Consider the following 12,733-nt stretch of genomic DNA (forward strand, 5'->3'; position numbering starts at 1 on the left):
CCACCAAACAGTTTCTTATTAAACAACAACAGCGTCAGTTGGTGCAGACAGAAAACATAATTAGTATTCAGGCTTAATTAATCTACAGTGGCCCCTTTAAGTGAATTAGTCGATTATTTATGCATGTGTGCTCCTTTGATGCTAACAGATTATGTATGTTACGGGGGAAAACCTTGGAAAATGACTTTGAAAACTTTCCGCTACAAAATGTCACCACAAGCTGCTGCAGTCACCAAGAAATGGTAATGTAGGCCAACCATGCAGAACAATAACACAAAAACTAAAAAATAGTGAAATAAAAATAAAAATGTTACTGTGGGCATTTAACTCGAAATAATAATTCTAATTATCTCAATAATATTAATGAAATAAAATATTTATTTTCTCTTAATTTTACTAATATTAAGTACCTTTTCAAATGGTCAAGAACTAGCAAACAACTCATTTATGAGACAGAAAAAAATGATTAATCCCAATATGCAGTTCTACATCTGAGACGAATTCCAAGAATTGTAACCCAGGTTGGATCAAGGTCTTCCCTGGGATCATGGGAACTCCTCAGGACCCTTCAAGGGCCTTTTTGTTTCTTCTCTTGAGAACTGGCCCTCTGTGGACCCCCACTACACCACCACCGACCCACCCTACCCCCACCCTACTGAGAACCCAGAGGCAGAGCGGAGGAATGCTAAATGTCAATGGTCAGAATGCACCAGCACCTTCACACACAGAGAGAGAGAGAGAGAGAGAAGAGAGAAGAGAGAAGAGAGAAGAGAGAGAGAGAGAGAGAGAGAGAGAGACTTTGTGCGCGTGAGTGTAACCGCACTGCCACGGGGTGCAGACAGGGGAATCTGTACTCACACTGCCGAATATGTCCATCTCTCCGCTGACTGACAAGAGATCTCCCCACTGCTGACCCCTGACCCCTGAAGGATGACGACAACAGCCTCCACCACCTCCCTAGAGAATAGGGTGGGGGCGAAATAGAAGGAAATATGTTCATCTTAAGCAAGAAAAAGATGTAGTTGGGGTGTATAGAGTTGTGGAGACCCACAGAGAGCCTAATATGACCATACAAGACAAGATGAAGTTTATTGATGGAGTTATGGATATGATGGTTACATTAAATAGCCCTAGCCTTTCCACAGTGTCAAATCCTTCATTCCACAGGGGATTAGGATATTCACACAGATAAGTTTGTTTGCAACTGTAATCTCTCCGATGCATCTCGGAGAAAAACGGATTGATAACAAGTTTAACGTTTATTTATTATCATCGCGGATCGCAGATTATTTGCCTTCATTATTCAACTTGTTTATTCATTTACATTCGCTACAATAACACTCAGTGTTTGGTTTTTTTTAATTCTTTTTTGCAACGGTTAATTCGCACGGCTTGCACAACTTTGTGCTGAAGTAGCACAACAAACCCGGGGCGAAATGTGAAAGATTATCCCGCAGCATAGGAGCCCGGATGAAACGCTACACTTCTTCACGCTGAACGCCTCTCCGCTGGGTGTGATTGAAAAACATGTAAAGCCATTGAATCTGTGCGTTGTATATGTGAAGGAAAAATGAGTGTTGTAACAAGTGGGCCAGTGTTTTTGTAATTGTTTCGAATTACACGTGTGTGTAATAACTCTACGGTGAAAGCAGAGCCCCTGTGCAGTCCGTACATATTAACAGAGAGAGAGAGGGAGAGAGAGGGAGAGAGAGGGGGAGAGAGGGAGAGAGAGGGAGAGAGAGAGAGAGAGGGTAAGGACCGGAAAGGATATCCACGCCTCTTAGTGGGCTAGAAATGTGATGGTTTAAACATATATGGAGGATAAAAAAATACCTATTCGGTTGTATGTCTTTGCGTCCTCTCACAGCGCATCTCAATGTAATTTGAGACTTAGCACCTCATAAAAATGGTGGGTTTGTGTGTGCCTGTGTGTTTGTGTATGCGCAGCCGCACAAGCAAGGCTGAGTGCATGTTTTTTGCGCGTATGTGTGTGCGTGTTTGTGTGTGGGTGTGTGAAGGTTTCATGAAGGCAAAATAAGAAAGCATTGCGGTGAGGAAACAACGTTCATGGGTTATGAAAGCTTCTAGCCAAACTGTTAGCATCCTGCCAAATGCTGGCCCTGACACAAGTAACACTGCCAATATTTTGTTAACCACATAAATGACTTGACTCACTTTCCTATCCCACTCATTTAAATGCGGGCTGTCTGTCAAATGCCAAATGAATATATTACAGTATTCACACACACACTCTCTCTCTCTCTCTCACTCTCACACACACACACACATAAATACACTAAGCATCTGCGTTTTTTGGCCTTAATTTAACCAGCTTCAATGCGAAGGAATGACGTGCTCGAGGCCATCGCTCCGTCTCATTCTCTCATTAGATAACTACCCTCATAACACATAAACACACTGCAAATTAATCCCGCCCACCACTGCTTCTAAGGCCATCAGCACCCGTCCCTTTCTGAATCAATCATCCTATGGTATTGCTGTATCGCCCATTGTGTAACATTTCTACTCAAATTACTAACTGTAAGTGAATTTCAGATATGAATGCATTTAACACAAGGTACACAGGATTCAAAACCACCACTTTTTGGTTAACTGGACTGGATAGACATAACCAACACAAAAAAAGTAAGCACTTCAAAAGTTAAGAAACAATCCTGATGATTCCCCCATTCAGCATACCCTAAACCAGCCTTAATCCTGGGCGACACTGGGGCCTGTGTGTGTTTCTCCCCGGAAAAGGCGACTTCCTCACTCTCTCTCTCTCTCTCTCTATGGCCCCACAGTGCGACCTGAAGTTTTTCCCCTGACCAGCTTTGTGTTTAGTTTGTTTGTGCTTTCTCCCACTAACAGGAGGGATACAAGGTGGATGTAACCTGATAGCTAGCTCTGGGGACAGGACCCCAAGTTACCCGCCGTATAGTTTATTCGTCGAGTCTCGTGTTTTAAAGAGAGTTTTATTTTCTTTCTGAACGTTCGCCAAACCAAGTGGATCTCTCGTCAAGATAGAGTTCACAAAGCTGGCAAAATTAATGTGGATATAATACGTGATCTAGCTGGCTTGGCAAGAGGGTTGCTTCAATAAATGAATAGATGGTTAACATACACTAATAAACAGTACTGTATTGAACAGTGAGGTATTGTTCGATTTCAGCTACGCCATAATTCACTCATTCAGAAATTTTAATTAAATCAACCGAAGCAATATATTTTGGGTTTAATTGTTGGTAAAATGATACAATACTTTACACAGAAGAATTGTAATGGATGAATGTAAGCTGAACCCATTCCATTACTAACCTCTGTAGGCAAATAAAACTTCTTATTTTATTAGCCGATTTGCGCAATGTATTTGTTTATAGAGATAAGAGGTGTCTTACCTTTCTAGGTTCCAACTCCAACCTCTTTGGACGTTGACGACACAGCAGTTGTCAAGGTGATGGCGACGTCACTCACCAATACACAGCCACACGGATGCACGCCTATGCACACAGACAGAAACATGCAGACAGACACACATAGAGCCCCTGTATCCTCCAGGCGGAGAAAGAAAGATGTGACACTGATCTGATATTGTGAATTGTGTTTTTGGCGGTTTGATTGTGCTTTCATCAGGTAAATTATTAAATATGACTTGACGTGTTACGTCTTCAAATGCTCAAAAAGAAAGTGAAAAAAGGTGTTTCGAGTTTAACCTGTGTGTGTGTGTGTGTGTGTGTGTGTGTGTGTGTGTGTGTGTGTGTGTGTGTGTGTGTGTGTGTCTCTCATCTACCAGATGGTGTGACTGTTTTGTGTTATACCCTCTTTTTCATTATTCATGGGATACAGCTTGAGAGAAAGAGAGAGAGAGAGAGAAAAAGAGAGAGAGAGAGAGAGAGAGAAACACACATTATGGTGCCGCTTTACCTTTCACTACTAATTCCAGTGACGAAGCCCCCCCAAAGTCCTCACACTGCTTTGTAAACATCCATAATGCAGCGGTATGACTATACATGATGAGACCCACCATCACATGACTTATGTAAGAGAGCGGGGGGGGGGGGGGGGGGGGGGGGGATTAATTTATTTATCATACAAAGGACAACTAAGGACCGGCCTTGGCCAGCAGAGTGAATGGAAACGTACTTTTCCACCGGGCAGTTTGACACGTTGCCATGTTAGAATAATTCACGGCAAAACAGCAACAACAAAATGTAATCAATGAGTTTCATCTCCATAAATGGTTTGTGATATTGTGGTTTTTATAATGGTCAATTAATTAACATGAATATAAGATAAATGCACATTACTACTGAGATGTTACAGTTGGTTAATCCCAATAAGAGAAGCATCAAATGCTCAATGCGGCATAATTATGAAGATTATTATTCAGAAACCAATGGTTTACACAATACCGTGCATTTGTGGCAGATCATTAAATGCACACAGATTCCACATCACCACCATGGACCATTGGAATCCATTTGGCCGTTAAAACTGGTTGAATGCGATCTAAATAAGATGTCCAACCATGTGGACATTACATTCTCCACTCCTCGCCGTACCGTGATCGCTTATACGATTAAACACGGACCCCAAATCGCCAATCTTATCCAATTAATTCTTTGGGGCGCAGGCATGAAGAGTGGCTAATGATGTTATCTTACCTAATTAACCTGTATAGGGACTCAACTCTGGGACAGCGGCGGTTCATCCTTCACGTGTTCATTATTATCATTACCATCATTATCATAAAGTGGCTAACTTACGATGTTGGCCGTTTCAGTGCGATTAATCAAGATCAAGCTTTCGTTTTTCTTTTCTTTTTTAAATAGGAGGATCAGTTGGGGGGGGGGGGGGGGGGGGGGGGGGGGCGGTACCTCTGGGGTCATTTTTAATTAGTGCTAAAAGGGCCGGGGAATTCTAATAATAACCCACGGAGTTCAACCATTGGTCGAAGACGTGCGCACGTGACTGCGTCTCCGCCGTAACCAAATGGGATTTTTAATCGTTTACGACGGGGAACACGCAAAACGTCTCGTCATCCCGTCCATGCTAACATCTTAGTTGCTCCCCCCCCCTCTCTTAGCTTTCTCATTGGGTGTCAGCCTCCACCTATTAGCGCGGCTGACTCGCCGTGGATCAATGGCCCTCATTGGGCGATGTGTCATTAGTTAATCGGGTATGGATGGGGGTATCGACACTCACCTAATTAATCTCAGGCCCAGCGCTGGCTTTCATGCGCTTCCTTGATTATGTTCTTCGTCTTAGTCCGTCCGCATTGGCAGGGCTGCTCCTCCTGTTGGACAGTGAATAACAAGGACAGTGTCAGGCAGTTATCTGGTGTTCTTTTGTGTTCCGGCCCGTTGGCACATTACTTTACTTGGCATGATGCATAAACCTGAAATAAAAGCATGGCAAAAAAAACAAAAAACTCAGCAATTTGAGTGTTGTGATATTCAAATACAGTTGGGTTTGTTGAGCATTTTGTCAATAATTTTATTTGTTTTGTTATTCCGTAGGAGGATTCAGCAGCGTGAGCAATTTATTTTTGTTAAATCGTTGCCAAATTATTTGGTAGTGCTGAACAAATCTCCATAAATGTTTTGGGTACAAGAAGACATCTTAATGCATCAACTTCACTGGAAAGTGTTAATATTTTGCCATCATTAACCTATGTATAATGCCCAATATATAACCTGTGAACCTGATATATAGTGATATCACATTCAGTTATTTTCATTTTGAGGTGCTTTCTCAAAAGTCTTATCAACTACATGAGAGTATTCAGAACTTTTTGTACATATACTTATGATACTTATGATTTTATGTCTACTCAATGTGTGCCAAGAATTGACAGATGGATAAATACTTTAACTTGAATGCTTTAATAAAGACTCACGTCATGGGAGTAACTTGATTTCTTTGAGTTCTGACACATTTCATTCAGGTTTGTGGTGACACTGAAACAAACATGTCAAGCTAAGCTTTGACTAATCAAACAACAATACAAATGTAGAAAAACAAATGCAAATTCTCTACAAAGATAACTTGTAAAAGATAGTTATAGGTACAACCTCACAGCACACATGGACGACAGCACATCCAAAGATTAACAGGAACGTATGAACTAACGATTTCAAAATGGCTGCCGTGACCTTTGACCTGGGATGTTTATAAAGTTGGTTCTGAGCATGGCCAATGAAAAAGGGGGATGGCATTAATGTAATTCTTTAAAAAAAACAGTAGGATAAAAACCTAAGAATACTAACTACTTATCAAGGTTGTTTTTCCGAGCGTTTACGTCTACAAATACGTCGATGAATGTCAAAAGTTCGTCCCCACATTCAAACAGGAGTCATTTTTGGACAAGTAAACATCCAGTTCATTAGGAATTAAAATCAACTACAACCTCAACTGAATAAATAATGTACTCTTTAACTTATGACTCTGCCGTCTTACTAGCGTAAACAAATCACACGGTAAAGTGCTAGCGCCCCCCCTCCCCTTCACCCCTCCACCTCTATTTACCCACGCCTCCCATGTGTCTGCATATCATTACCGTTGTTATTGGAATAAGCCCCGGATCAATAGCTGGATCAGTGCAGCCGCTCCGTGAAGGAGAGCCAGAGAGAAGGAGGAGGAGGAGGAGGAGGAGGAGGAGGAGGAGGAGGAGGAGGAGGAGAAGGAGGAGGGTGCAGGAGCACCTGAAGGTGACCCTGACTACCGGCATCACCACAGGGCCCTCATAAGCTCCTCTTAAACACCCCGGCTTCCACGGCAACAAATCTCAGACTTTTAGCCTGCTGTTGGTTTGATTATTGTTTATGGATACAGCCGAGAATTAAAGGATGGCCCGCAGGCAGCATAATTATTTACAGCTGAAAACTCATATCATTACCAGCATGCTCCTAATTGCCAGAAGTAATATCAATGTTAGTTGATTAAGTGGATTCTTTTTTTTTTCATCTTCCTCTTCTGTCTTTGTAATGTGCACAGATTCTTTACCCCTCAGCGTATGGGGGTGACGGTTTATCTCAATACAGCTGTTCATCTTGGCTTGACTTCTTCTCTCTCTCTCTCTCTCTCTCTCTCTCTCTCTCTCTCTCTCTCTCTCTCTCTCTCTCTCTCGCTCTCGCACTTGCCTTTCATTTCGAAAAATACAATATTGTGATTCTTCAGAGGGTAACAATCGATTGCTGTAGTTGTTTTGTTCTTCAACCAAGAAGGTCAAAGTGAACAAGGGAGATGCATACTCATTTGCAAGCGGCACACTATTATAGTATTAGAAATGTTTTTCTTTCCCCAAATAGATAAAACACGTAACATCGCAGGTGCAACAGCAAAGGATCGAATGAATGTTTTCACGTGAAAAAAAAAAGCTTTGTCTTTAACTTACAAGCAAATGATTGATTAAAGCAAATGTTTATTATTATTTGGCCTAGACCTACCTCCTTCTCCTATGAAGATGTCAACATATTTCATTTGTGTTTGAGGCCCTAAGAAAGATGAAGCTATTAATAACAGTGGCTGTGAAGGCAAAATACATAACCTTGAAGGCTACATTATTATTCACATGTAGATTACTCAAAAATGAATGTGCAACCGCGGCACGGTAGCCAACCTACAAATCTTCTATTATAAGGGTGCTACGGCTGCAGCTTTTGCATACGTCTGCCCTATAACTTCACAGATACTACAGGGAGAGAGATCAGGATAAATCTATACTGTGAGCCACATAAGATGTGAATAGGTCTTAAATAGCCACACACCAACCAGTGTTATCACATTCATATATAACAAGTTTTATTTTAATTTTTTCCTGTTTGACTCGTGGGTTGAACACAATCGGCTTTGATGTTGAACATCATAGTTCACTATTCAAAGCAGAAATTGCCTTCCCTGTGTTTCATTATAGGCTCTTATGATTCTTGATATGCAGACTCTCAATAGAATCTGCTGGGTTGAGAGTTAAAGGGCCATTTTGTGTTTACAACTTTTGTTCTTCTAATTCCACCTTATATATTTACTGGACAGACTACACTTTGTGACTTTAACACAAATATTACCAGACAAGTCAGGAAATGTCAACGCTGCACAATTCTTGAACTCTTCAAATTGAAATTGTTCACAGAAGTGGAATAATTGTTTCAGCAAGGCCGACAAAAATAACAATTAAAGACGGGCCTAGGGTCATCATTAGGGCATGATCTCATAAAAATCGAGGACCAAAGGGGAGACACATCCTGCTGACCAACTGAGAGACGTCTCGCATGCAAACAACTTGTCCTGACAAAGATGTATTATGTGACATCACTCGTGTGACTCTTTGATGAGCCCAGTGAGACGAGCTCTGGCACAAAGCGCTCGGGGAAATTGACAAGACGTCGGGGGACTGAAACTTTTTTGCGTAAAGATTACCTTTTTCTTTTCCCTTTTTGACGGTGGCGGTGGTAATTTGCGCTGTGATGTAATTGTGTGGTTGAGGTCGCTGCGATGCGCTCCCGGAATTAAGGAGCTCGTATCAGTGCTGTGTCAGAGGCGGCCCCCTAGCATGACATCTATAGGACGTGATACGGAGTCTCTGGCGCTAAGCTAACTATTGAAAGGGCAGATAGCTGTGTGACTCAGTCTATTGAATGCTTGTTTTTCAGCTTTTCCTTTTGACCTTTCCAAACCACTCCTAACTCTTTGAGTGAGGGAAGGTGAACATTGAAATATTTAGAAAGGGAATGAATCTCATTGACAACTAGCATTGACAATATGTTTTGGAGAGCAGCGATATAATCAGCTCATATCAAAAAGCGCCCAGTCCCTTATGACTTGACAATGAATGCTGTGTGTGTGTGTGTGTGTGTGTGTGTGTGTGTGTGTGTGTGTGTGTGTGTGTGTGTGTGTGTGTGTGTGTGTGTGTGTGTGTGTGTGTGTGTGTGTGTGTGTGTGTCGGCTGTCAGAAAACACCCTCCTGTATTGTAGCCCTCGCAGGCTCGGGTGACACTGGTCAGAAGTTGGACCATTAGAACAATTAGGGGCCCTTGCTACATTTCAGATTCCTAACATATTCTGTGGTTAGGAATTTGGCGAGATCAGTGGTGCTGTAAATCAGTTGTATTTTTAACAAAACACATGTTGCAGAAGGAGATGTTCAGATATGAATCCACAAATAGAGAAATAAATTGAAGATCAACCTTTGTGTAACAGTAGGCCTTTAGCTTAAAACACTCTGTTATGCATAGAAAGTTGAAATGTCGAGGGCAAATAAAACAACAAACTTTTTTCTTTATTCTGAATAGAATGTTAATTTAGACTAGATTATTGAAAATAATAATATATGGTTTCTGATTTTGGAGTCAAAATATCTGCATCAGTCAAGTTACATGTAGGACGTAGAATATGATTGCTTTGGTAAACATGTTTGCCCGACAGTTTGAAACACCAGCATCACTTCCTGTTAGAAATACCTATGTGGTTTGAAATGCAAATACGTTTAATGAACAACCGAACCTCCCCACTGTCTTCAGGGCCCACGCTTCGGTGACCCTTATAGCAAGCTCACCAAGGAATAGCTTAAAGTGTGTGTGTGTGTGTGTGTGTGTGTGTGTGTGTGTGTGTGTGTGTGTGTGTGTGTGTGTGTGTGTGTGTGTGTGTGTGTGTGTGTGTGTGTGTGTCTGTGTACGTGTGCGTTTGTGGGTGGGTGTGCTCACGCTCTGCGTGCTGCCTTTTAAGTTTTCTCTTTAAGAGGTATAATGTTTTCTCTGTGAGTTTAACCCAGCATCCCTTTTGAACTTTTAATGATCTATTTCCTACAGTTAATGATTCAACGCTAGGTTAACTACTGTGTGTGCACCGACATATTAACACGCAACAAGGACAGCTTCAGAGGTAGCCGGCCACTAAGTGACATTAAGACTGTTGTTTCCCCGAAAAATCTTCTCCTCTTTCTTTAGTCTGGAATCTGCTGTGATGTCCAAAGGTTTACCATGACATTGTGGAAATGAGAGGAGTTAGTTTAATAATGACATAGGCCTACTATGCTTGCTAGCTTGATTTTATACACAGCCTTAAGTGGTCCTTAAAGGAGCATTTCACCGGTGGAGGCATGCATATGTATTGAAATTGGGTCCTATATGTAGTCGAATAATAAAATAAAATTCTAATTTGGTGCCGTCTTGACCAAGAAAGGGCAGAAAGTGACTTTTTGGCGCTTGTGGATTGAAGACAACAACTCCCACCATGCACCACGATGCGCAGCTTCGCTGGCCACTCCCGCTGATCTAGATCTCCGCCTATCGGCTGTAGCAGCCGCAGCCGCCTCCTGTTCCTCTATCAGCTTCAGCTGCTCGTCGCTATATTGCAGCTCGTAGAGGTAGCCACGAACATCTGATTCGAGCATCAGATCTTCAAAATCCCCATCTTCTATGTCAGATCCAGTACCTTCCGCCATTGTACCTCAGTTCTATCAACAGCCTCTGTTAGCTTAGCTTCAGACGCTGTGGATGTTAGTTTCTGCTGGTGAAGTCCCACCCACTGGCACTGCTCTAATAGGTCTGTAGCGTCAGTGGGTGTGCTTGTCGTCTTACGAGAATCCTCCCCTCTTACACTTCCTATTTACTTCTACGCAAAAATCGTCATATTGCGTCATCTTAAACAGGAAGTGTTGGAGATCGATACGGATCCCTCCAGTCTCTCCAGAAAATAAGGGAATGATGCACGACCATTCAAAGATATGAGTGTGTTTCTAACGATACAAAGCTTAATGGAAATGGGTGAAGTTTCCCTTTAATGCATACTTAATGCATCCATACAAAATCTTTGGTTCAAATATAAATGAGTTGTTTCAAATATGAATATATAAACAGGAATTAATTGTATCATACATAATAATGTGCAGTTAAAAGATATTTTCTGAAATTGCTTGCTACGTTGTGTTATTATATTTGTCTTTAAAAACCATACGTCCCCTGATACAATTGTTTTATGGTATAGGGATTTGAGTTGAGTAGAACTGAATAAGTTTGAATAGAATATGATCGTAATACAATATTTATTGTCAATAAGCATTTTGTTCTCGGCTCCAGCAGTTTTAAACGTATATACCTGTTTTCTATAGCAACGATACACTTTGAAAAGTCTTCACAAGGAAGGGTGGGTTAATGTGTAAGTAAAATAAGACAGATTCACCAGATTTCATAAAACCAAAATGTGGTAGAACCTCAACAAAACGTGAATTCAACACATGGCTCTGTCCTTCATCGCTGATCACAGAGCAACCAGTGATAATTCATTTAAAGCATTAGAGCAGAATTTTTTACTCATTCTTTTTTTTGTCTCGCTTTTTCTCCAAGTCAAAGCAGAGGGGGGGGGGGGGGGGGGGATGGGGGGGATAAGATGCTGTTAAACCTGAAGGCAATCTTGGAAGCGTTCTCACACGAGTGTGCCTTAGATGCGGATCTGTGCTGTGTGTCTCGCTCTGTCTCGCTCTCTCCAGAGCATAAAGTTACAAGGGAAGACAGAAGCGAGCCGCCGTCTATTGTATAAAAGTCATATATCGCTCGCAGGCACCGAAACACAAAAGAAGTTGAGTCGTGAAGGTATTACAGAACAAGATTGAAGAGTGGCAAATTGGTAATTAGCCTGTACGTTGCAAATGAGCAATATAGTCTTGCTTATGACTTTCCTTTCTGGTCCCTGAAGCCTCTTCTATTAATTTAGCTCTGAGGGGCAATCCATAAAGTGGCTGAGTAAGCTGTTAGCCTAAATGACGAGAGCAAATGAAGGACTGGCTAAATGTTCTGAAGGTAACTGCGGCATGGAGGGAGAATCCACCGGTCGCCAAAGTGTTCACACAGAGGTGAATTGGAAAACACATTTCTTTTTGCAATGCCGTTTTTCATTAACCATCTATTAAAACATCATAAAGATAATGCGATTATGGAAGCGTGATTTAGGCGTCATTACATTCAGACTGCAATTGAAACGGCAGCATCGTTTACGTCTCCTTTATTAAAGAAATAAAGAACTTGAGCAAACTCACAACGCACAAGGACGCATACTCCGGGAATATCGGTACATTGACCATAGAGCCATAGCCTCAACTCATACGATTCAGAGTTAGCTTAAACAAGATATCATCCATGTAGGTTTCTTGAAAAGGCAAATTTGCCTTAAATTGAGAGGGAATGAAAACCAAAGGGAAATGATCTGCGTGTCTCCTGTGCATTATTTCCTCGATGAGACGAAACATTGAGCTTTTCAGCCCATGGCAGGCGATGGGCGTGTTGCAACTCGACAGGGCTCACCTCACACGCGGTTTCTCACGTTGCGTGTCTTCTACCGCCTCGGAAGGAAATAATAATCACTGTGAACTTTTATTTTTTTGTAATTCTCTTCCTGTCTCCTTCATGTGGTCATTTCTGCGTGTTCGTGTGTGTGCGTGCTTGAGTTGAGGGGGAATCAACTCAAACTTTGCCCTCTGGTTGTGTTGCGTAAGAAAGAACCGCAACAGCCCATTACCGGCAGAGGAAAATAGCGCAAGACAGATACTTCAAAATTAATTTACAGTAGTAGAGCACACCTTACAGGTAACTGACTCGAGTTTGATGTAATTACTCCAGAAACCATAAATGGCTGTAATTGAGGAAAAGCCGCCAGCGTACATGGATAACGAATAGGGAGCTAATGCAGGCTCCCGAAAAGCCCTTTGGTTGTTCTGGATGGATGTTTGACGGGAACGGGA

The 12,733-nt window shown here is 41.8% G+C and overlaps 1 protein-coding gene and 1 long non-coding RNA gene across 2 annotated transcripts in view; both read right to left on the minus strand.

The window, feature by feature from the left end:
* Window positions 1-1,353, minus strand: part of LOC132452939 (uncharacterized) — a 30,279-nt gene extending 28,926 nt beyond the window's left edge. Inside the window, exon 1 of the mRNA XM_060045774.1 lies at window positions 859-1,353. Coding sequence (XP_059901757.1) covers window positions 859-876 — 18 coding nt within the window. The 5' untranslated portion in view covers window positions 877-1,353. The remainder of the gene's footprint in view (window positions 1-858) is intronic.
* Window positions 1,354-3,248: 1,895 nt separating this feature from the next.
* Window positions 3,249-6,127, minus strand: LOC132452690 (uncharacterized). The gene is made up of 4 exons (XR_009524467.1): window positions 6,075-6,127; window positions 5,900-5,960; window positions 5,206-5,296; window positions 3,249-3,846 (listed from the first exon to the last, which is right to left on the minus strand). It is a non-coding gene; the product is annotated as an uncharacterized LOC132452690 (long non-coding RNA).
* Window positions 6,128-12,733: the final 6,606 nt, after the last annotated feature.

The sequence above is a fragment of the Gadus macrocephalus genome, chromosome 23 (assembly GCF_031168955.1).
Source record: "Gadus macrocephalus chromosome 23, ASM3116895v1".
In the NCBI taxonomy this organism is placed as follows: domain Eukaryota; kingdom Metazoa; phylum Chordata; class Actinopteri; order Gadiformes; family Gadidae; genus Gadus; species Gadus macrocephalus.